The sequence below is a fragment of the Bos javanicus genome, chromosome 19 (genome assembly GCF_032452875.1).
Source record: "Bos javanicus breed banteng chromosome 19, ARS-OSU_banteng_1.0, whole genome shotgun sequence".
In the NCBI taxonomy this organism is placed as follows: Eukaryota; Metazoa; Chordata; class Mammalia; order Artiodactyla; family Bovidae; genus Bos; species Bos javanicus.
Genome location: NC_083886.1, coordinates 6,806,432 through 6,829,798, shown reverse-complemented (window position 1 = coordinate 6,829,798; position 23,367 = coordinate 6,806,432). Strand labels below are relative to the sequence as shown.

The 23,367-nt window shown below is 44.9% G+C and overlaps 1 protein-coding gene across 6 annotated transcripts in view; it reads right to left on the bottom strand.

Annotated features, from left to right (window-relative positions):
- Positions 1 to 10,341: 10,341 nt before the first annotated feature.
- Positions 10,342 to 23,367, bottom strand: part of HLF (HLF transcription factor, PAR bZIP family member) — a 54,157-nt gene continuing 41,131 nt past the window's right edge. For all 6 annotated transcript variants that reach the window (XM_061390005.1, XM_061390008.1, XM_061390007.1 and 3 more), the window contains 2 exons: positions 19,603 to 19,823; positions 10,342 to 14,586 (listed from right to left, as the gene is read on the bottom strand). In XM_061390005.1, coding sequence (XP_061245989.1) covers positions 14,371 to 14,586; positions 19,603 to 19,823 — 437 coding nt within the window. In that variant the 3' untranslated portion in view covers positions 10,342 to 14,370. The remainder of the gene's footprint in view (positions 14,587 to 19,602; positions 19,824 to 23,367) is intronic.

Genomic DNA, 23,367 nt, shown 5'->3' with positions numbered 1-23,367 from the left:
TGCATCCCTTGACATGGAGTCAGGCCCTGGCCCCCAAGCTGCACTCTTGTTTCCTGACTGCTGCTCCCTCCTCTCTGCATCTCCTCCTTTCCCTGATTAGCAGCTGTTGGAATCTGCCTTTTAGAACTCAGGGAAAGTCATAGGGACAGGAGTCTATACCCTGCAAACAAGAAATGGGGGACATAGAAAGGCTTCTATGCCCAGGAGTGCCACAGGTCCCTGCTCCGTTTCAGTTTTTAGGAGGCAAGTTTGATGTTTCTGAACGAGCATTACACCGGAAGTTTGCAAACCTAGGATGGAATCTAGTCTCCACCAGCAAATGTTTGATTTCTCATCTTAAAATCAGGATGAAAGATTCTCCAAGACTCCTTTTTCTTTTTTTTAAAAGTTATTTATTTGGCTGCATCTGGTCTTAGTTGTAGCATGCAGGGAATCTCTAATTATGTGTGTGGGCTCAGTAGTTGCTCCAGGACGTGTGGGATCTTAATACCTCAACCAGGGATCAAACCCAAGTTCTCTGCATTAGAAGGCAGATTCTTAACCATTTGATCACCAGGGAAGACCCTCCAAGATTTTTTAATCCATTTGCTCTCCTATACGTGAACTGTGAACTTCCAGATGTTCAAGCTGGTTTTAGAAAAGGCAGAGGAACCAGAGACCAAATTGCCAACATCCACTGGATCATCAAAAAAGCAAGAGAGTTCCAGAAAAACATCTATTTCTGCTTTATTGACTATGCCAAAGCCTTTGACGGTGTGGATCACAATAAACTGTGGAAAATTCTGAAAGAGATGGGAATACCAGACCACCTGACCTGCCTCTTGAGAAATCTGTATGCAGGTCAGGAAGCAACAGTTAGAACTGGACATGGAACAACGTACTGGTTCCAAATAGGAGAAGAAGTACGTCAAGGCTGTATATTGTCACCCTGCTTATTTAACTTCTATGCAGAGTACATCATGAGAAACACTGGGCTGGAAGAAGCACAAGCTGGAATCAAGATTGCTGGGAGAAATATCAATAGCCTCAGATATGCAGATGACACCACCCTTATGGCAGAAAGTGAAGAGGAACTAAAAAGCCTCTTGATGAAGGTGAAAGAGGAGAGTGAAAAAGTTGGCTTAAAACTCAACATTCAGAAAACGAAGATCATGGCATCTGGTCCCATCACTTCATGGGAAATAGATGGGGAAACAGTGGAAACAGTGTCAGACTTTATTTTTGGGGCTCCAAAATCACTGCAGATGGTGACTGCAGCCATGAAATTAAAAGACACTTACTCCTTGGAAGAAAAGTTATGACCAACCTAGATAACATATTCAAAAGCAGAGACATTACTTTGCCAACAAAGGTCCATCTAGTCAAGGCTATGGTTTTTCCAGTGGTCATGTATGGATGTGAGAGTTGGGCTGTGAAGAAGGTTGAGTGCCAAAGAATTGATGCTTTTGAACTGTGGTGTTGGAGAAGACTCTTGAGAGTCCCCTGGACTGCAAGGAGATCCAACTGGTCCATTCTGAAGGAGATCAGCCTTGGGATTTCTTTGCAAGAAATGATGCTAAAGCTGAAACTCCAGTACTTTGGCCACCTTATGTGAAGAGTTGACTCACTGGAAAAGACTGATGCTGGGAGGGATTGGGGGCAGGAGGAGAAGGGGACAACAGCGGATGAGATGGCTGGATGGCATCACTGACTTGAAGAATGTGAGTCTGAGTGAACTCCAGGAGTTGGTGATGGACAGGGAGGCCTGGTGTGCTGCGATTCATGGGGTCGCAAAGAGTCGGACACGACTGAGCAACTGAACTGAACTGATAGTATGTTAGACCTGGGTTCAGTCCCTGGGTCGGGAAGATCCCCTGGAGAAGGACATGGCAACCCACTCCAGTATCCTTGCCTGGAAAATTCCATGGACAGAGGAGCCTGGAAGGCTATAGTCCATGGGCTCGAAAAGAGTCAGACACCACTGAGTGACTAACACAGAGTATGCTAGAATAGGAATCTTACAAGTAAATCTAGCCTAAGGGGCAAAAGTGTGAAAAGGCCTCCTTGTTTTTTGTCCTGTGTTACTCTTGAATTCGGAGAAGGCAATGGCAACTCACTCCAGTACTCTTGCCTGGAAAATCCCATGGACGGAGGGGCCTGGTGGGCTGCTGTCTATGGGGTCGCATAGGGTCAGACACGACTGAAGCAACTTAGCAGCAGCAGCAGCAGGACCTCTTGAATTTCAAAGGCCAGAATGAGGACTCCAACCCTGGGCTCCTCCTTCCTTGAGTTTCTTATTTACCTCCTGCAAGGTCAAGGAAAGGAGGAGTCGGGAAGAGTGAGAGAAGGAACTAATACTTGTTGAATGTCTAATATTTCAAGTTGCTAGGTGCTTTATATATGTTACTTAATGCAAACAATATTAAGATGGCATTAAATGACTCTGAGGCTCAGAAAAATTAAGTACAGTGTTACTAGCCTAAAAGAGCTTCTCCATCATGAATGGTTAATGCATATTTGTTTATTAAGTAAATGGATATCAGAGACAGGGTTTGAACTCAAGGGTAATTCAACTTCAAAGCCTTAGTGTGCTAATCCACAAGCTGCAATTGCAATCACCTGGGAAATTTTTAAAAGTAGTGATGTCTGGGTTCCACCAACCACAGCAGATATTCTGATAACAACTGGTTTGAAGTATGGCCTGGGAATCAGGATATGTTTTAAAGTTCCCTCAGGTGATTCAGATGAGCAGCAAGGTTTAAGAGCCTCTGTTTTAGACCAGATGCCCAGCTGACTCAAGGAAGTGGCTTCTCTGGGGTTAGGTGTTCCTCCTAGTTCAGGCAGCCATGGATAAAGTGCGGGCTCACAAGGTATAAATACCCCAGCCCTACTGGACTGTGCAGGGCAAGGGGGGGGCGGGGGCGAGGATCGGCACATCTGGACAGCAGAGGGCTCAGGAGCCCAAAATCCTGGTGCAAAATCCTGGCATCAACTTTTCCTGGGTGTAAGCTCTGCTCCAGAGACTCTGACTGGAGAACTCTTTGAGCCTTGGTTTCTTTCTTTTTAAATATTTGCTTATTTTGGATGCACCAGGTCTCAGTTGCAGCACATGGGATCTTCCATATGTTGTGGCCGGCGGAGACTTTAGTTGCAGCTCATGGGATCCGGTTGGTTCCCTGACCAGGGATCAAACCCGGGCTCCCTGTCTTAGCCACTGGACCACCAGGGAAGTCTGAGCCTTGGCTTCTTTAAGTGAAAGGTGAATGGTATCAAATAAGGATGTTTTATTTGTCACCAAACAAATATATATTCACAGAGATAGACTGACAACATTTTTTGTAACGTTTTCTTTTGGGGCACCTCTTCATCTTTTAAAACACACCTTCACATCTGTAAAAGAGAAGTGGCCTCCGGCCTCCCTCCCTCTTTGAAGCTTGCCAAAGTTGCCGGTCAGGGATCCACATCACTCTCAGAGAATCAGTGCTGGTCAACCAAGGATGTGCAGAGGAGATGCAGCTAGGAGAGTTCTCTAGGGAAGCAGGTTGGTCTTCCAAACCAGAGGCTGCGTGTTTCCGGAGGATGCAGCACGGGTTTCTTTACAAATTCCCCAGACGTTCCCTCTCTGCACCACTAGCTGTGAATCACTGATCACCAGAAGTCACGGAAGTGAAACCTTAGAGGGATCCTCCTACCAAACTTTATGGACCAGGCTCTGAATCCATCCACCCATCACATCCCTAGAACTTTATTCAGATGGTGACTGCAGCCATGAAATTAGACACTTACTCCTTGGAAGGAAAGTTATGACCAGTCTGGACAGCATATTAAAAAGCAGAGACATTACTTTGTCAACAAAGGTCTGTCTGGTCAAGGCTATGGTTTTTCCAGTGGTTATGTATGGATGTGAGAGTTGGTCTTCAAAGAAAGCTGAGCACAGAAGAATTGATGCTTTTGAACTGTGGTGTTGGAGAAGACTCTTGAGAGTCCTTTGGGCTGCGAGGAGATCCAAGCAGTCCATCCTAAGGGAAATCAGTCCTGGGTGTTCATTGGAAGGACTGAGGTTGAAGCTGAAGCTCCAATACTTTGGCCACCTCAGGCGAAGAGCTGACTCATTTGAAAAGACCCCGATGCTGGGAAAGATTGAGGGCAGGAGGAGAAGGGAATGACAGAGGATGAGATGGTTGGATGGCATCACTGACTCGATGGACATGAGTTTGGGTGAACTCTGGGAGTTGGTGATGGACAGGGAGGCCTGGCATGCTGCGGTTCATGGGGTCGCAGAGTCAGACACGACTGAGCCGCTGAACTGAACGTGAGAACCTTCCTCAGCCCTCCACTCTTCCTAATTCTTTGCAATCCTTCTTCCATATAGCTGCCAGGCTAATCTTTTCTAAGGAGTCTGCTTGTGTCATTCTCCTGATTAGGATGAATTCCAAAGGCCTTGGAGTGACATGCAAGGACTTTTATGGTCTTGCCACATCTCGTTTCCCATCACATTGCCCCTCAGACCCTAGGATCCAACATTGTTGTCGCCCCTAGGAAGGACTCCCTGGTGGCTCAGACAGTAAAGAGTCTGCCTGCAATGAGGGAGACAGGAATTCGACCCCTGGGTCAGGAAGATCCCCTGGAGAAAAAAATGGCAACCCACTCCAGTATTCTTGCCTGGAAAATCCCATGGGCAGAGAAGCTTGCCAGGCTATAGTCCCTGGGGTTGCATAGAGTAGAACACTACTGAATGACTTCACTTTCACTTTCAACACATAAAAATGTTGTTGCTCTACTTCCTGTTTGTATTTCTTGGTTTTATGATCCTCTAATAGTCTAGGAGAGTTCTGGTCTCTCTCCCCACTGTGCTGCTACCTGGAATATCCCTGCCCATTGTTTCCTGACAAACTTGCTTTCCCTCACTCAGCTCAATCATCACCCTCCCTAGAGAGCCCTTCCAGACCTGGAGGCCATCCTGCCCCCACAATGGAGAGGGAGGGAGGCTTGGGACCACTTCTGTTTATGGACTTTAAGGTATATTCAAAAAGATGAAGAAATGCCCAGAGAAAGTTCCAAGAAAAGCTGCCATTCTATCTCTGTAAATGTATATTCATTTGATGACAACTCAAGCATCCTACTTAAGCATCCTAAACCCTTCAAAAATGTAAGACTTGCCCAAATGAACTTCCTGCTCCTTACCCCCCATCCATCTCCAACACCCTGCTTCGAGCTAGCATAATCTTCAAATTCAAGGAGCCATATATATGTGTGTGTGTGTGTGTGTGTGCATGCGTGCTAAGTCGCTTCAGTTGTGTCCAACTCTGTGAGACTATGGACTGTAGCCCACAAGGCTCCTCTGTCTATGGCATTCTCCAGGCAAGAATTTTATTATATATATGTAATAAAAACAAATTCCAAAAAAATTCCAAAAATTTAACATATATATGTGGTTTTGATCAATTGCATAGTGGTAATAAAGGTAAATAAAAGTGGTAATAAAAGTAAATCACACCTAAAGAAATTTTAAAAATGGGGGGGCCTTATTTTCACAGAAAATAAAAATAATCTCAGTCTATAGATATGGTTTGACAGCTGAAAAACATGGAGGAGCAATACAAGACATAATTATAAGCCCCCAAATATATACATTAGAAACAAATTCAGTAATGGACAATACCATTAAAATAATGATCTCAAGGGAAAAAGAAATGACATACAAATTCCAGCTGCATTTTTCAAGTGGATGTTGGCAGGTATCCAGTCACTTGGGGTTTTGTACCTCATTGGCTACTTTAGGAAGAGGTATGCTGTGCTTTATGAAAATGCTGATATTTAGAGCAGCTATTGCTCTATTTGCAACTATTAATACTTGTGATGGGGCTTCCCAGGTAGCACTAGTGGTAAAGAACTTGCCTGTCAATGCAGGAGACTGAAGAGATGCAGGTTTGATCCCTGGGACAGGAAGATCCTCTGAAGGAGGGCATGGCAACCCACTCCAGTATTCTTGCCTGGAGAATCCCATGGACAGAGGAGCCTGGTGTGCTACAGTCCATAGGGTCGCACAGAGTTAGACATGACTGAAGCGACTTAGCACAGCATGGTATCACATACTTGTGATGAGAAATTTTAGATGTTAGCTTTATAATGTGCAATGTGGGTTCACGATTTACAAAGAATTTTAGGGAGTATGTGAGTCAAAAACTGGGAGGATCAGTGCTCTGAGAAATGTTAGGCCTCATTTCTAGGGAAGTATCTGAATATCTGGGGTGGGGGAGGGAGGCAGGGCCAAGGAGCCAGGGAAAAAGTCTAGGCTAGGAGGACGGTTGAGGCTGGAAAAGCTGACCTGGAGGTAGAGGCTGCTTCTCCTGAGGGAGGCTGGACAGCTGTGGATACTGTTCAATCCAGGAAAAACTGAGGCCACAGGAAGGCAGTGATATTCTGAAGGTTCAGCCCAACAGGTTGGGCCAAAATAGGGTGGCAGGTGTGTCCAGGAGGCAGGTAGACCTCAAAGTCCTGTATGTGAGAGCTGGGTTCCAAGGAGCCAGCCCCACTCCCCAGCCTGGGAGGGAGACTGGCAAAGATGCAAAGACCTCAAGTAAGGACACTGAACTGTAGGAGAAGGTTCTCAAGTCAGGGCGGACTGACCCCTGTAACAACCAGTCCCAGGATCTCAAAGGTTTAGTCCAGAGCAGGGTTTTTGCCCCTCATGTGACGGTCCAGTGATTCAGAGACCTCAGTCCCTTCTTCCTGGAGTCTGCATCTTCTCGAGGCATCTGCTGGAGCCAGGAGAAGAGAAAGAAGGAGATATTTGTGGGCCAGTTGTGAATCGATGCCTGGCTCACTCCCGCTCACATGCCATGGGCCAGAATCCAGTTGTCTGGACACACCAAGTGCAAGAGGGGCTGGAAAAGGTGGTCTCGGTGAATGTCTAGAAAAGCAATGGGGTTTTGTGGCCTCATTGAGTCCTATTGTGACATGAAGGGCCCGCAGGATCCACGTGGTGTGCAGGCCTCTCTCTAGCCATAGCTCGGGTTCTAGGGCATGTGGACTCAGAGTTGTGGAGCATGGGCTTAGCTGCTCTGTGGCGTGGGGCATCTTAGTTCCCCAGCCAGGGGTTGAACCCACGTTCCCAGGATTGCAAGGCAGATTCTTAACCACTGGATAGCCAGGGAAATCCTGAGAAAGCAATGGGTTTAGTAAGCTGCTGACATATTTCTTACTCTCGTCATAGACCATGGGGGCCCCAGCCTATCTCTCCATGTGATTAGCAGGAGCTAACAAGGATTGATAGAGGTATTGATAGAGGTATACAGATGGATATATGAATGTAGATGTACAGTGTGGAGACTGGGGCAGGCCTGAAGGCAGAAGCGAATGAAAGACGCTTGAGAGCCACTCATGACTTCTCGTCTCTGTGAGCCTTAGCCTGCCCTCACACTGCAAGGGTCAGCCTTTCAGTACCACTTGGTACATTCATTAAAGCAAAGATCTCCAGGTTCTCAATAATATCAGAGGCAACAGAGTTGACTTAAAATTGGTGATGCCTTATGGATTTTATAAGATCAATCTCAGAAACACAGCTAGGCCCATAAAGTGATCACAGCTCTCCCACTTACTCATCCAAAAGAGGCATGTCACCTAAACATAGTCTAGGATTTGCAAAATAAAAGTGTGCCAACTAAAATACACAACGTAGAGTCTGACTCCATTGTAGCACATTGCTAGTGAAATTAAATCAAGCAATACTTATTAATAATTGCTATTATTACCACAAAAAGCAAATATTTGTTGAATTCCTGTTATACTCTGGACATTGATCCAAGTGTTTGAAATGCATGTTCTCACTTAATCCTGCTGCTGCTAAGTCGCTTCAGTCATGTCCGACTCTGTGTGACCCCACAGATGGCAGCCCACCAGGGCCCGCCGTCCCTGGGATTCTCCAGGCAAGAACACTGGAGTGGGTTGCCATTTCCTCCTCCAATGCATGAAAGTGAAAAGTGAAAGTGAAGTCGCTCAGTCGTGTCCGACTCTTAGCAACCCCATGGACTGCAGCCTACCAGGCTCCTCCATCCATGGGATTTTCCAGGCAAGAGTACTGGAGTGGGGTGCCATTGCCTTCTCCCCTCACTTAATCCTACAACAACCCTACGGACAGTAGTAGTATGTCCGTTTTGCAAGTAAAGCTCAGGGTGCTTTGGTGAATTGTCTATGGTCACACAGTAAATAACAGAGGGGTATTTAAGTGCAGGTTTGCATGCCCTGGGCTCACCCTCCTAATCACAGCAATTGCCTTTTGCCTTTGCTGAGTCCCTCATTTAAGTCACGGAGAATAGCAGCACAGAACACAAACTCAGGACTCAGACATCCTGTCTGGGTTTACATTCTGCTTCCTTCATTTCCATGAACCTGTTTCTTTACCTGTAAAACAGGAAAAATATTGGTAGCAATTTCATAGCATAAGAATTAAGTGAGATGTGGCAGGTACAAGGCTTAGGACTCAGTAACTTTTGCCTTTTCCTATTGTGCCAGGCTTTGCACAATGAAAAGTCAGAGAGGGGCCTTTGCGCCCAAGTCTTCACTGACTCAAAGCACAGAGGAGCAGAAGACGCTCACCACTTTCCTCACTTGGGACTTTCTCCTTCAGTAGTTCCCTTACCTTTATTACCAAGGAGCCATCTCCCAACCACAAAGGCAAGATTTCCATAATTTCCACCCAGATCCCGGCTAAAGACGCACAAAGAGACTTCCAAGCCAGTGATTTTCAAAGAAGGAATGGTATTGCTGTGTTTTGAAGAGAAAGGGCTTGGGGGCGGATGGTGTGCTAATGTTTAAATGTGAGTGGAAAAGCCATCCCCCAAGGCAGCATGTGACTGGCTCAGGGACTGAGTGACTGTGAGTGACGGGGGCATCTGCAGCGGGGCTTCTCATCAGTTCCTGCCATCTGAGACTCAAAAGTCTCTCCAGGCGTGGAGAAGCAATCATTCCATCTAAGAGCTGAAAATGCAAAAACACAGAATCACCTACTCAGAGAACCTGAAGGTCATTGTGCCTATTCCTCTGAGGAAGGAGAAAGCAATTTGATGGTGGTGAAATAGAGCTAACTCTGAATTATGACTGCTTAAACTGGAAGGGGCCACCTGATGGATGTCCCCCAGGCTTGGCCAAAGCTCGGATCTACTAGGGGTGTCGGAATACAAACCACACCCATGCTGGGGCGTCACGATTTCCCTCCCCACCAGCCACCTGCCCCTTCTTCTGCACAGAATTGTTTTCTGCCTTCTTTGGAGGAACGAATGGTCTGAAATACTGAATTGGAAAAAGTGCTCCAGGCACACATTCGACTCCCTGGGTCCCCATGGCAGTTATTTACTGAGGGCTGACAATGAGCCAGACTATGCATTTGTTATGTCATTAGTTCTCCCCATGACCCCCAGGGATGGAGAGTGGAAGTTCATCTCACAGAGGAGGAGATTAAAAATGCTCCGTGGCTGTTCAAGGTCACACACCTATGAAGTGACAGCTCTGAATCACTGGGCTCCTCACTGGAGCCCTTTCTCTTCTGCCAGAGATGCTGAGCTCCTTGGCTGAGGCTGTGGCCCACACAGCAGCAGTATTCTGAGCTTCCCAGGTGACTCTAATGGGTTGCCTGGGCTGGGAACCACCACACTACATCACCTCTCCTGTAAATCAGGGATTTTTTATTCCATCTTGCAGCACAGATTCCTGTGTGGGGTGGGAAGCCATGGATCCCCTCTACAGAAAATTGTTTATGTACAAAAAGTTGCATGCAATTCCAGGTAATTACAGAAGTTTTGAAGCTTCTACATGGATTCCCCCAAGGTCATGAACTCAGATGAAGGTCAAGTCTGTAAATCCTTGGGCTCCAGTTACTTGGCCACACATACAAGTTAGCTGGGAGTCTTTAAGCAATTCAGATTTCCAGGCTCTATCCCAGATGTACTGATTCAGAATCACTGAGTCTGTGGTCTAGTAATATGTTTCCAGATGATTCTCAAATATATGACCAGAAAACAGCCTTTGGATTGGTTTTAGGGGAACACCACTCTAAATAATGCCCATCTAATGAACCAGAACTCATTGCTGTCACTTCTACCAGCTACATAACCTCTCCAAGCTTCTACCTTCTCTTCCATAAACGGAGATAACAATTGTCCCTATCTCATGAGGTTAATGTGGGATTAAATATTCCTTGCAAGTGTTTAGCACTGGGTCTGACATGTAAGTACCCAATAAATGTTAATTTCTCACTAATTATATTATTAATCATCTATGTAATTAATCTGTCAATGGCTTCTTGGTGATAGAATTGGGAATAGAATCCGATTTCCAGCAGACTATCAACAAAAATACATGAAAGACAGGAAACAATTCAAATTTTATTAAACATTAAGAATAACAGACAAAGTTTTGGACTTAACAGCATAAACAGCAACCAAAACCATGGTGTACAAACACACTGACATCAAGTGAACTTGTACCTGTTTAACAGATGCAATCTTTGTGGTGTTGCCAAAAGGATAATGGTGATTATTGTTACGTTTGGTAAGGTGCTCCACATGAAAGATTTTATGCCTTAACTACTCTCACACACACACACACACACACACACACACACATACACTCCTCTACATACACTTAGCCCTCAGCAAAATGTACTGCCTTTAGTTGCCAAATCCAATGCATCATGATTAAAAACATGGCTTTGCTCATTTAAAAAATGGCATTAATTGTAGAGAAAACCTAGAGGAGATCTTAGCCTCCTCAGTGGGGGCCTAGGAGCCCTTAGCAGGAAGCTGGCAGACTGAGAGCAGGTGTCTATCACCTTCTGGAACTGCTCTGATTAACACGAATTAAGTTTTCCTAAAAGGAACTTTAGGAATAAGGGAGGCAAACTCCTTTGCATTTTACAGAATGACCTTTGTTTTAATTTGGGATGGGGGTGGGAGTGACTCTACTTAAAATTCTTATTGACTCTTCTCCAAACAGACTCAAGACCTTTCAAACATATATTTAGAATTGAGTTCCTCACAAAACCGGTAAGTTGGAAGGAACCTCTGGGCTTTCTAGCACTGCTTCCTCTCCACCCAGTGCTAGAATTCCATCTGCATGCTCATGAAGCAAACGGTCTTTCTGCTTCAAACGATGGTTTCACAGCGGCCTGTCATATGTGAAGATGAAAGGCCTGTCACTATCCTGCTCACTGTGGGTTTTGGAATGGTCAAAAGCGTCCACTTTCTCAAGAGGAGGAAGTGATCACTTACAGCCCTCCCATTCCCTACCTATGTCCTCCAGGTGGCACAAGCAGAACCATAGGCTGTTCAATTTTTGCCTTTCTTTGCAAGTCCAGTCAAAAGGAGGATGTGACCTTGTCAAGAAGTCCTAGGCTGCTCATTCCAAATCATGTCTAAATGATGTTGGCATAATATGATTTGGATTCATTTTTAATGGCCAAGTAATTAATCTCTGAAAGATGCTTATGATGAAAAGGTGAAAAATGACAACAGGACTCTTTTAATAGCTGCAGTCTGCGGAACTCATCTGACCCTGGATGATCCAAGTCATTCCAAATCAGGCCATGCCTTCTCATGTCATTTAGCAGGACTGCTTTATTTACTAGCTGACTGCCCTGGACAGAAGGCAGTGAGTTCAGGGGTTGAGTGCTTGTGTGTGGTGACAATGACCTACATATAAGGCACCTGTACAGACTCCAAAGCTTTAAAAAATTTAAAACGAGGTAGGTTTCTGAAACCTCCCCTGGCACGCCAAAGACTAAGTTTTATTATGATCTTTAAATTTCTTCTGCAGAAAACATCTGTGATGCTCATCAGATACAAGCAACCTAATTTCAGAAAGACTAGTACTCAAATACAGTTTTTTCAGTTACCATTTTAAACTTCAATGAATTTGGATTGTCTTCAGTACAATCCTTCAATACTTCTCCAGCTTTCTTGCTAGACATTGAACTATTTAACAATTCTGCTGCAGTTAGTCTCTTTACCTATAAAAAGGCCAACTCCATGCTTACTTGTGTCTCTGAATACTATTAATTCAGTTCTGCTTAAGTTTGATAGAGGTTTTGTTTATTTTATTAGTTATTTACCCAAACAAAGTCATTTCAATTCCAATATGCGTCCATCTCCCATCATAATCTGTAGCTTCAGATAAAAAGGGATATCTGTAGGAATATTCCACTATTCAGATTCCCCAAGACTATAACAGTAAGAGAGAAGCATTGCTAACAGATTGATAAGGAGATCACCATTAAAGAACCAATAAAGGTCATTAAAGAATCACATACTCTGGACACAGGAAACTACAAAATCCCACTGATAAAAGGGTATTTTAATCTTGCAGAAAATGTTTCTTTACAACAACAGCAAAATCTCTTAACACAAGTTAGTGAAACAAAAGAACAATCACCTTTAAAGTCAAGACAGCTATCAAATTATAAATCATACACATAGCACCGATATTAACCTTATACTGTGTAAGATGCATGTGCCCACAGAGGAGAACAGAATTTTGGGGGATGCTTGCAGTGATATTCATTTTTAGAAACTCATAATTTTGAAGTGAACATTTCTGTGGCAGATGCTTTTCCTAAAAATCACTGTATCATCCAATAAATATTTGACTAACATCCATTTTGTGGTTTTGGGTTTTCTTTCTGAGACCTAATAGGAAATAAGAAAACTCCTTAGATATTTTAGAGCAGAATTCGTCACAGCAAGCTTCGATACTGTTGTAAAATTTTAATTTAAAGCAGAAAACATGCTGATGTGTCAGTGACAAAATTAAAATATTTAAGACTTCAAAAACCCCCAAGCACTTCTCTGTACAACATTGATGAATATATATCTTTGCTATATAATTTTAAAACATGGAATAGTTTTCCTTTTCTCTTTGCTATATATAATATATGTCTTCCAAAATACATCGTCAGTATTTATATCTGAAAAATACTGTACAAAAAGAACTTCCTATAATTACTCTGTATAAACATTAAACAATTTAATAATCTCTCCTTTTGGTCTACAGTAAACACTTAAATTGATCGGATTAACCACAGTTTGTGACAACACCATCCCCTTTGGAGATACACCAGTGTCTTTTACATTCATTTTTCAGAAGTCCACTTAATAAGAGCACATACGTTCAAAAGAAAACAGAGAATAAGAAACATAAGCTCCAGAATCATTAATTTATGAAGCATTCAAATATGACACCACTAAGAAAAAGGGGTTTTACGAAACATCAACTTATTAACTTAACTGATTTTTTAAAACAACAAGGTATAATTCACAAAAATATATACATTACCAAAAAATGGGGAAAACTGAATCTTAAGTAATTGAATTGTATTGAATATCAAGAGGGATGTCGAAAAAGTTAACTAGAAAATTGGGGTTGGGAGCATGGGAAAAGAGAGAAAACAAAAGCAAACACATCAATGTCAAAAGCTGTTCCAAGATGCATTTTTTGGCTGTACACTGATAAGTTAACCCCTTGTTCTTAGACCTGGCGTTTCCCTCTGCTTCCCGGTCCTGGGGATGTTCTGGGCATGCTCAAATACATTACTGTAATTTTTGCTTTTTAAAAGACAGTGAAATTCTCAGGTAGGGAAAATATCCTACTTCCACTAGTAATACTCAGGCAGCATGCTCTAGCGTACAATAGGATTATTGCTTTAGGTACAGACAGTGCAAAAACACACTCTGTGTTCTATAAGAGTACTCTTACTCGCTGGAGTTGGTAGAGTTAAAAGGAAACTTAGTAGAGAGCAGTTAAGTAAATATGGGATCTAGTAAATCTAAACAGCACTTTGAATTTGAAGACGATTATCACCAAAACTTAAGAAGAGAGGAAAGCAACCTATAACTGAATGGAGCTGCAGTGTAGTGCTAAATTACTCTGTGCACCTTATTAGCATGGTAACTTACAGATTAAACAGAAACAAGAGCCTGTGGTCTTGAAAACCGAGATCTACTATTTCAGCAGGGCCCTTCTTAGTGAACCCGAGAAGGTCCTGAAAGAGTGGGCAGGAGCACACATGAAGCCACAGGAAAGGGCGGGAGTGGGGTGAGGGGGCAAGGACCAGGAAACCCGCGCGGTCTCCTCAGTCCAGTAAAAACATGGCACCTTTCGTTTCAAAATGGCGGGCGCAAAGGGATGTACGAGCGCGCACACACACTCGCTGACCACACAGGGGCACAAACACACACACACACACACACCGCGCTGACCACACAGGAGCACAAACACACACACACACACACACCCCAAAACGTGAGTCCGTCGTGTTGCTGCGTCTGGTAAAGTGCTGATGTCAGAAAGGTCGGTCGCTGCGGTGAAGGCCTGTCCGGGCCGCGGCCGCCCGCCGCCCACCTACAGGGGCCCATGCCGGGCCTCGTACTTAGCCAGGATGTTCTTGCACTTGCCCAGCTCCTTGCGCAGGTCCGCCACCTCCTGGCGCAGCGCCGAGTTCTCCTTCTCCAGGAAGGACGCACGAATGGCGATCTGGTTCTCCTTGAGGCGCCGCGCATCCCGCGAGCGCTTGGCCGCCATGTTGTTCTTCCGGCGCCGCGCCCAGTACTTGTCGTCCTGCCGGGAGACACACGATGCGTCAGAGCGCGGCCGCCCGGGCCTCCCTCCCTGGCCTGGCCCGCCGTCGGGCCACCTCTCCCGCCAGGCAGAGCGCAAGCCCGCCAAGTGGGGTGCAGGCCCTGCACCCCCGAAGGACAGGCCGAATTCCTTCTCTTTGTTCAACCCCTTCCTTCCCTGGGCACGCGTTCTTTCCGAGATAAGCTGGTACGGTATCTGCTGGAAGACGACCTAGCAGTGTCACTGGGCTGTCTCCCTAGGGCACTCCTCACTCAACCTGCGCACACAAGGGCTTGTTTTTACTAAAGTGTTGTCCGCAGATGGTGATTGCAGCCATGAAATTAAAAGATGCTTTCTCCTTGGAAGAAAAGTTATGACCAACCTAGACAGCATATTAAAAAGCAGACATTACTTTGCCAACAAAGGTCTGTCTAGTCAAGGCTATGGTTTTTCCAGTAGTCATGTATGGATGAGAGAGTTGGACTGTGAAGAAAGCTGAGTGCCAAAGAACTGATGCTTTTGAACTGTGGTGTTGGAGAAGACTCTTGAGAGTCCCTTGGACTGCAAGGAGATCCAACCAGTCCATCCTAAAGGAGACCAGTCCTGGGTGTTCATTGGAAGGACTGATGCTGAAGCTGAAACTCCAATACTTTGGCCACCTGATGTGAAGAGCTGACTCATTGGAAAGAACCCTGATGCTGGGAAAGATTGATGGTGGGAGGAGAAGGGGACGACAGAGGATGAGATGGTTGGATGGCATCACTCACTCAATGGACATGAGTTTGGGTAAACTCCAGGAGTTGGTGATGGACAGGGAGGCCTGGGGTGCTGCGGTTCATGGGGTTGCAAAGAGTTGGACACGACTGAGTGACTGAACTGAACTGTCCGAAATTGAAAAAAATGGGCAACCCCTCCCCTCTCAATTATCAGTAGGAGTTTTGATAACTACATCATGATAGAGTCACACAACTATTAAAAATAATGATCCTGCTGAATCAGAAAGATGCTAGAGACATATCACTGTGTAGGCAGAAACAGTGGCAATTTGCAGATCAATAGGTTCTCATCCCACTTCGTTTTGTTTTTTTTTTTTTAAGTAATAATATATATTCAGAAATAGTATAAATCCAGAAAGATTTATACCCAGCTATTAAAAGTGGTGCCTTCAGAAGGGAAATTGAAGAAGGTAGGATCTTTGAGTTTTTATGTCCTTCTGAACTATTAGAATATTCTATAATGGCATGTATACTTTGGCAATTAAAAACAAACAATAAAGTTCCACTTGGCCACTGATTAATAAGTTCTTATTCATGGCTAGCATTTAAATAATTTACTATAACTTTTTTTGTTTAACTGTTTGTTAACTAGGCCTTCTTAGCCTGAGTGATGTTTGATTGTGGTCGACTTGAAAACAGTCCCCTTTTTCCCCCATCACTGCTCTCTCTGCCAAAAAAGGGAAAACCTTCCTAGAAGCATTAAGAAATGTAAGTCTTCTTCCATTTATGATGCCACCAGGTGGGTTTTGCAACCCCTTTTTTTCAACACATTGCAATAGTAAATTCCTCAATCCTAGCAATGCTAATACCCGCAGTTAGTACCACCCAGAATAAGTGAGTGAGGTCAGTTCTTACCCTGCCCCAGGATTCCAAGGGGTATTTGGCATTGGAGGAGGTCACATGGTTTGAGGGCAAGTCTCCAAGCAAGTTGCAAGGTCAGTGGTCTGCCCCATCCTTGCCCTTTACCCTCAGCCAACACTGCCCAGCAGACAGGAGGTGTGAGACAAAGTCAGTGCAGGCACCTTCTGTCTGCCTTTCACAAGCTAGTATTGTTCTCTTATTTATAAAGCACTCCCAGATTACTATACATTTCATAATAATATATAACAAAGTGAAAAACATGATCTTCATAATGGCCGAAGAATTCTTAGGAGGCTACCCTTTGGAAACCATGGGGCAGGATTTGTTGCTTGCCATTGGGAAAAGGGTGTGGGGAGCTGGAGGAAGAGGAGAGAGGCCAGGCCAGCTGGCTGGAAAGAAGCTGGGAGGAGCTAAGAGAGCCTAAGGCTCCGTGGGGTGAGAGGGTCTATGGCACATTAACAGTGAAACCTCCAGTTCTGATGGATGTTGTCTATGTTAGTAAGCCCCAGATCCACGCCCTTGGTAAATCAGGAAATCTACCACTCTCATCAGTGTTCGCTGAAGTGTGGTTTCCAAGATGATCTGAAAGAGGGACTAACTTAGGATGTATCAGAAGTTGCACACGGGGGCCAGGGAGTTGGGAGAACAAGGCCCTGGGAAATTGAAGAAGCTGTGTTTTCAGGGGGATGGAGAAGGGGTACCACCACAGGCCTTGGAGGTTTGGGATCAGGTCTTAAGGACCAGGGGAGTCACCAGCTGACCTCAGTGTAACAACCGATTTCTGAGCTCTTTTCACTTCTGAGGTACTTTCATTTCCCAGCCTCCTGTGCACATGAACAGATGAGCGAGCCAAGGTGTGAAATGTGGACCATCTCAGGTTGGAGGGGAGCTGGGAGTAGGAATGGAGCAGGGGACACAGGAGGCAGGAATGATGGAAGGAGGGCTGTCCCCGACAACAAAACCAGCCTTCCCCGCTCTGTTACCTCAGAATGGGAGTGGGATGCAGAAGTATTGATCGGGGCTGATACATCACCTGTGCCCTTTCCCTCTACCTCCCAGGGTCAGATGCCATCTGGTTCCCGAGGCACCACCACCTGGCAAAGCACCCTCAGTCCAGTCCCATCTTCTTGAGGGTCTGTGTTTGATGCCACCTCCACTCAGCAGGCCTCTCCTGACATATCAGCACTCCCTTTTTCTCACTCGGGGGTAGGAACAATGTCAGTAGTAGGTCACCTCTGAATCCCCAGGCCCTGACTTGGCAGACACTAGCATTTGAAAAATATTTGTCAAGTGAATGAATGGGTCTTTGAAAGACACCAAGGCGATTAAACTGATTCTCAGTTAGGAACCAGTATGCTACCCCTTCATCTTCCTGGGTGGGGGCGAGACGCCTGCTAACCCAGATGAATGGCTCCAGAGAGGAAGTGCAGGCAGTGAGGGCCACTTCACGCACTCAGTCTGCTCAGCCAGCGCTGGAGGCCGCACATGTGGCTCCCACCTGCCCCAGCTCAGTCCTCCTGCTGCACAAGAAACACCTTAGAGTTCTGCGTCCTGTTTCACCCGTGCTCCTGGTCTGGGGCCTGAGGCTTTGCTCTCAACTGAAGGAATCCAGAGACCCCTGGCAGGAGAACGTTCTTGCCTGTTCCCCACACTGGCACGTGGAAAGGCCACGTCCAGCCGCGGTGGCGGTAACATGTATAATTCCAGCACAGCGATGTTCACGTGGCCTCTGTTGCCAAGGTTACCTGGGTAATTAAAGCAGCTTGCTCCTTGCTTTAAACTTGTAAATTCGGAGACTGTGCAAGTCTGGCTAGAGGTTTTATCTACTATATAGCAGCACCTCTTCAAACTTGCCTCCACTCAAGAGGACATCCATGCTGAATGGGCTCCCTGGTTTAGTTTAAGAAGCCAGTTCTACAATACAGAGAATTGGATGACTAAGAACACAAGGTGAGGAAAAGCATCCATTGAAAGAAGGTACTTAAACTGCCCAGGACCTAATCCCAGGGGCCCTTTTCTTATTCTGTCTTTGTCTAACCATCAGTTCCCTGACTAGTCTCTATCTTCTGGTGTGTTTACTATGCACTTTCCTCCTTTGAGTCTGACAGTTATTGAGGATGACAGTTATTGGAGGTCCTTGTTGTAGCTCCTGTCGGGGCCACACGCTGCAGTGATGTTTCTGGAAGCTAGCAGACTTGGGGACCCGGCTGGGTCTTGTTCTAACTACCAGGGCTCACCTTCACTTTCCTTTATCTCCATTTCCTCAGTGGTGCCATGACCACTTTGATCTAATGAGCCTCTGAGGTCCCCTTCACCTCGGATATTTTATGATCCTGCATCACTGCAGGTGATCTCAGGTGCTGGATGACAGCAGTGACAAATCTGCAGGCATGTTTTCTTCCAGTGCTCTTTAGGTCTGAAAAGCAGGCATAACTGGTCTACAGTGGTTCCAGAATAATGTCCCAAACTCCCTATTTTCCCAACAGGAGTTCTCTTCATGTGAACCATGTTTAGGTTTGAGAAGTTAGAAAAGACCTAATTATGCCTGCTTCCAATGCCTTGAATGTATACAATCACATCTCTATTGTTCATATGATTAGAAAGCAGCATAAACACAGACAATTCTAAGCAATGGCTAATCAAAAATGGTTCTATTTTGGTATCAGTAGGCATGGCATAATTTTAGAAAGAATTATCTTCCTAAGGTATCATAAAGGTGTCGGATTAATTTTGTTTAAGTTGCATCTGATTTCCTAAGGTAAATCTATTTTCCTTTATAAATAATGTGTCCCTTCAACACAGTAGAGAAAAAAGAACCCCAAATTAACCTTTTGTTGAGATACTCAAGTGATCACTACGTGAGATGCAGAGTCAACATTACTTATAAATAGGGTCAGGAAACGCCCCAGCTTCCTTAACAACATCCCACCCTGGCATCCAAGGTTGGCAATGTGGAGAGAGGTCCTGTCTCGCTGTTACTCCCTGAGGCCTACAGAGAACTGGCAGCAGTTAATTAGCATTAAACTCCCAAAGGAAAGGTAACCCTTGAAGACTCTGAGGTCTAGGTATCCTTCCCAATATTTTTTTTTTCCCCTTTCCAACCTTGAAAGATCCAGATTTGACTTTACTAGGCTTTTATGGGTTTCCTTGCAGATAGCAGTGGGCTTGCTTCCTTCATGGGATGCAAAGTACTTCATTTTATTGCTTTTCCTTATTTCTGTACATTATCAAGATACGAAAGGCATAGTACAGAAGACACCCAGAAAGGAAGCAACCAGCCTTGTCACGTGCTGAAAAATGGGGCCGAAAATTATCAGTCTTGGCCTCTCTCGACCCTGCTCTCCACTTGCCCACAGCCTAGTTACCAGTTCCCGTTTACCTTCAGGTCGTCCGGGATGAAGACTTTGCGCGCTTTCTTAATCATGGGTTGTGGCTTCAGCTCTTCCTCGGAGAACTTGCGTTTGCGAGGGTCAAACATCTCCTGGCCGGGGATGCTGGAGAGGGCGAGGTCGGCTGGGTCCGGCTCGTAGCCCACCGGCACCTGGATGGTGTCGGGGTCGATGGGGCTCGGAGTATTGCGGTTGGCTGGCAGCAGCTGGCCTGGAACAGCACAGGAGCTTTAGTTCGTGAGCCCTCTATGGAAGCCCAGGAGTGGGCTATCAACTGCCGTCTACTTGATGACACTCAGGACGAGGTGAAGAGTCTTAAGCTCACTTAAATGTGACCCCAACATCCCCCCTGAGGCACAGCAGGCTGAACACTTTACTCGTGTGTCAGATAGGGGGAAACAAAGACCCACGTACACATATTCACAAGCTAAATTAAAAAATGCACACGTTCATCCCTTCCTATAATGTAATCCCGAAGCACCAACTCTGTGGCAGGTACCTTGTTTTTTTCACCTTTAAGGTTTCTTCCAAGTGAGTCAGGGAATCAGATTAAAACCAGCCAGTAAGATATAGTGAAGGGGTGAAAGGAAACCACACATGCTTGCAGAGAGCGGAGGACAGGACACAACACAAAGAGGCCAGGGAACACTTCCAAGAGAGGATGCTTGGCGTAGCTGCATCTCTACACAGAGAACTGAGCCACAAAGGTAATCCAGGGACAGACCCAAGACAGGGGGTCAGGTTTTGAAGGAACCACGAGCAGTCTTGGGTGGCTGTCAGAGAACGAGACTGAGAGAGGCAGAAGTGCAAGAGATGTGGTCAGGAAGGTGGCCAGTAGGGATGTTCAAGAGGCCTTGAATGTCACTGAGGGGTTCTGAGCATGAAAGCAACAGGCGGAGCTGAGGTTTGGAAAGTGTGAGGAGTGAGCTGAAGGGGACAGGACTGGACACGGGAGATGAGCCGGCAGGCTGCACCTAACCCACACGTGCACTCCAGAAACACCAAGCAAAATGGAAAAGACATGGTGGAGATGCTCTAACTTCCACCTGAGGCAGCTGCGAACCAAGCCGCCAAAACGCACAAAGGTCCTCAGAGCAACAAGTTGACTGCGTTTTGGAAAGTGTCTCACTGGTGAACGTGAACTTGATAACAGACTGCAGTGTTTATGTGGGGAGCTCTGAATCCTAACTTCCAGTTTCACTTGAATTTTACAGTCACCCCTTTCACGCCCAAAGAATACACGAGGGGATATGCCTCAGCTGGGTCTGGCCCAGGTCCTCCTCTGCCTTCACTGCTGAAGGCTGGCTGTCACGTGGAACATCCTCTGGGTGCCATTAGAACCTACCCTGGACTGAAGGGCAAAGCCGTTGGCTTGCTTTCTGGCTAAACTGTGAAACCACACTTGTCTGTTTTTCAGAAAGGCCTGGTGGGGAGCTTGCAGAATGAATGTTCTGGGTGACCTTTTGGTCCTCACTCTGCTTTGAGCTCTCTTTGTATCCTGCTTGCCAGAGAGGAAGGGATGGGCCCCCAGGCACTGGCAGAGGATGGAGATTCTCATTAGCCAGGCTCTGCTTGGTTCCAGCTTCTAGTGGCTGCTGAGATCTGCAGTGGATGGTGTCAAGCCAGATTTGATCTTGTGCCTCTCGACACTGACTGAGAGAATGAGCCGTGTCTGACTCAAACTGGTATTTTATTTTCCCTTTAGGAACTCTCTTTGAACTTAATAATAAAGCCACCCCATACCCCCTCCCCCTGCCCGATACAAACACACACACACACACACACACACACACACACACACAGAGGCATAAATACCCTCTCCTACCATCTAATTGCTCAAAGTTACTTCAAGTACTTACATTGTATTTAAACATTATACTCTATTTCTTTATACATGTTAAGCTTTACACACACACACACACACACACACACACACACACACACACACTCCTCCCCTACTGACCACATGGTCTTTCATCTTTCTTCTGTTTTATCCCCACCCGCTTCTCCCAGTGTGCCTACTTCAGAATTCTGCTTCTATAAAGAATATTGCTCATTTAATGGTGGCCCTCAGAAATGCTGGCTGCTGACATTCATTCATGGACATTCTAACAATTACACTTCACATGAGGCAGAACCTTTATCTGCATTCTTTCTCTTCAGCCCTTTCTTCCAATGGAAGTAGGTCAGCCCTACCTGAAGCATGGAGAAAACCTACCCGGACCGCAGATGAGTCAATGGCTTTCAGTGGCTTCCCAGCATCGCAGAGCACCCAGCAAAGGACCTGAGAAACATCCAGGTCTCCCTTCTCCCAAGATACCCTTGCATAATCTTGTTTGTCTATATTTTTGACTGCATTAACTCTGTTGGACACGTTTATTTCCCCCTTTATTACTAAATGTTAACAGTATCCCTGAGTAACAGGAGGGAGGATCTTTATTATTTTATCCTACTTTTTGTGGATTTGCAAAATTTTATTAATAAGAATTTTCAAATTAAGAATCATTTAATTTTTTAAATTACCATAGATGTTCATTGCAAAATTTCAACAAATGCAGAAATGTGTCTCCCTTGCCCTCAATCCATCTTGCTGCTCTTCCCAAAGGATACCTTTAACTGTTTAGTGTGAACTTCTCAATCCTGTAGGATTAGACTACCCCTAGGTCTTACATTACTCTTTCTATATATCAGTATACCATATGCAATTACCCATGTTAGTACAAACAGAACTACTCTGTTCTTTTTAAAGGGTGAGTAGTTCCCAAAATTTGGATATAACAATTTACCAAATCATTTCCCAACTGATGCATTTTTAGGTATGTGAGTGTTTTTATAGAAGAGATTTCTAAAAGTGAGATTGCTCTTACAAAAGGCAAGTATTTTTAAATGTCTAAAAGCATTGCTAAGTCTTATCTATTTATACTTGCACCAACATTTGTGAGAGTTCATTTTTGTACAAATTAAATGATAAGTTTTAAAATGTTGCCAATCTGACTACACAAATATCACTATTGTTTAATTTACATTTCCTTCTTAGTAGTGAGACTGAACACCTCACATGTCTATTGGGTATTTATTTCTTCTCCGGTATACTACCCTTTTCTTATTTTTTGCTCCTTTTTAAGTGGATTTTGTTGCTTATTCATTTGTAAGCACTCTTTATAGAAAGAATTTTATATCAACTATGGATATAATCATTTCATCTGTTTTCTCTGTAGAAAATATTTTCCCCCAGACTATTTGTTTTCTAGCTTTGCTTAGAGTTTTGCACTATGGGTGAGATCTTGCACTATAATATAGTAATAATATCTTAAAAATTTCTTCTTTATGGCTTCTAATTTCATATCTTCTCTATCCCCAAATCATACTATATGCACACATGTATACATGTATATACATGTATACACTATATATGTGTACATATGTGTGTGGGTGTATATATACATATATACACACATATATATTACTCTATACTTTAATATGGAGAAGGCAATGGCACCCCACTCCAGTACACTTGCCTGGAAAATCCCATGGACAGAGGAGCCTGGTGGGCTGCAGTCCATGGGGTCGCTAAGAGTCGGACATGACTGAGCGACCTCACTTTCACTTTTCACTTTCATGCATTGGAGAAGGAAATGGCAACCCACTCCAGTGTTCTTGCCTGGAGAATCCCAGGGACGGAGGAGCCTGGTGGGCTGCCGTCTATGGGGTCACACAGAGTCGGACACGACTAAAGCGACTTAGCATGCATACTT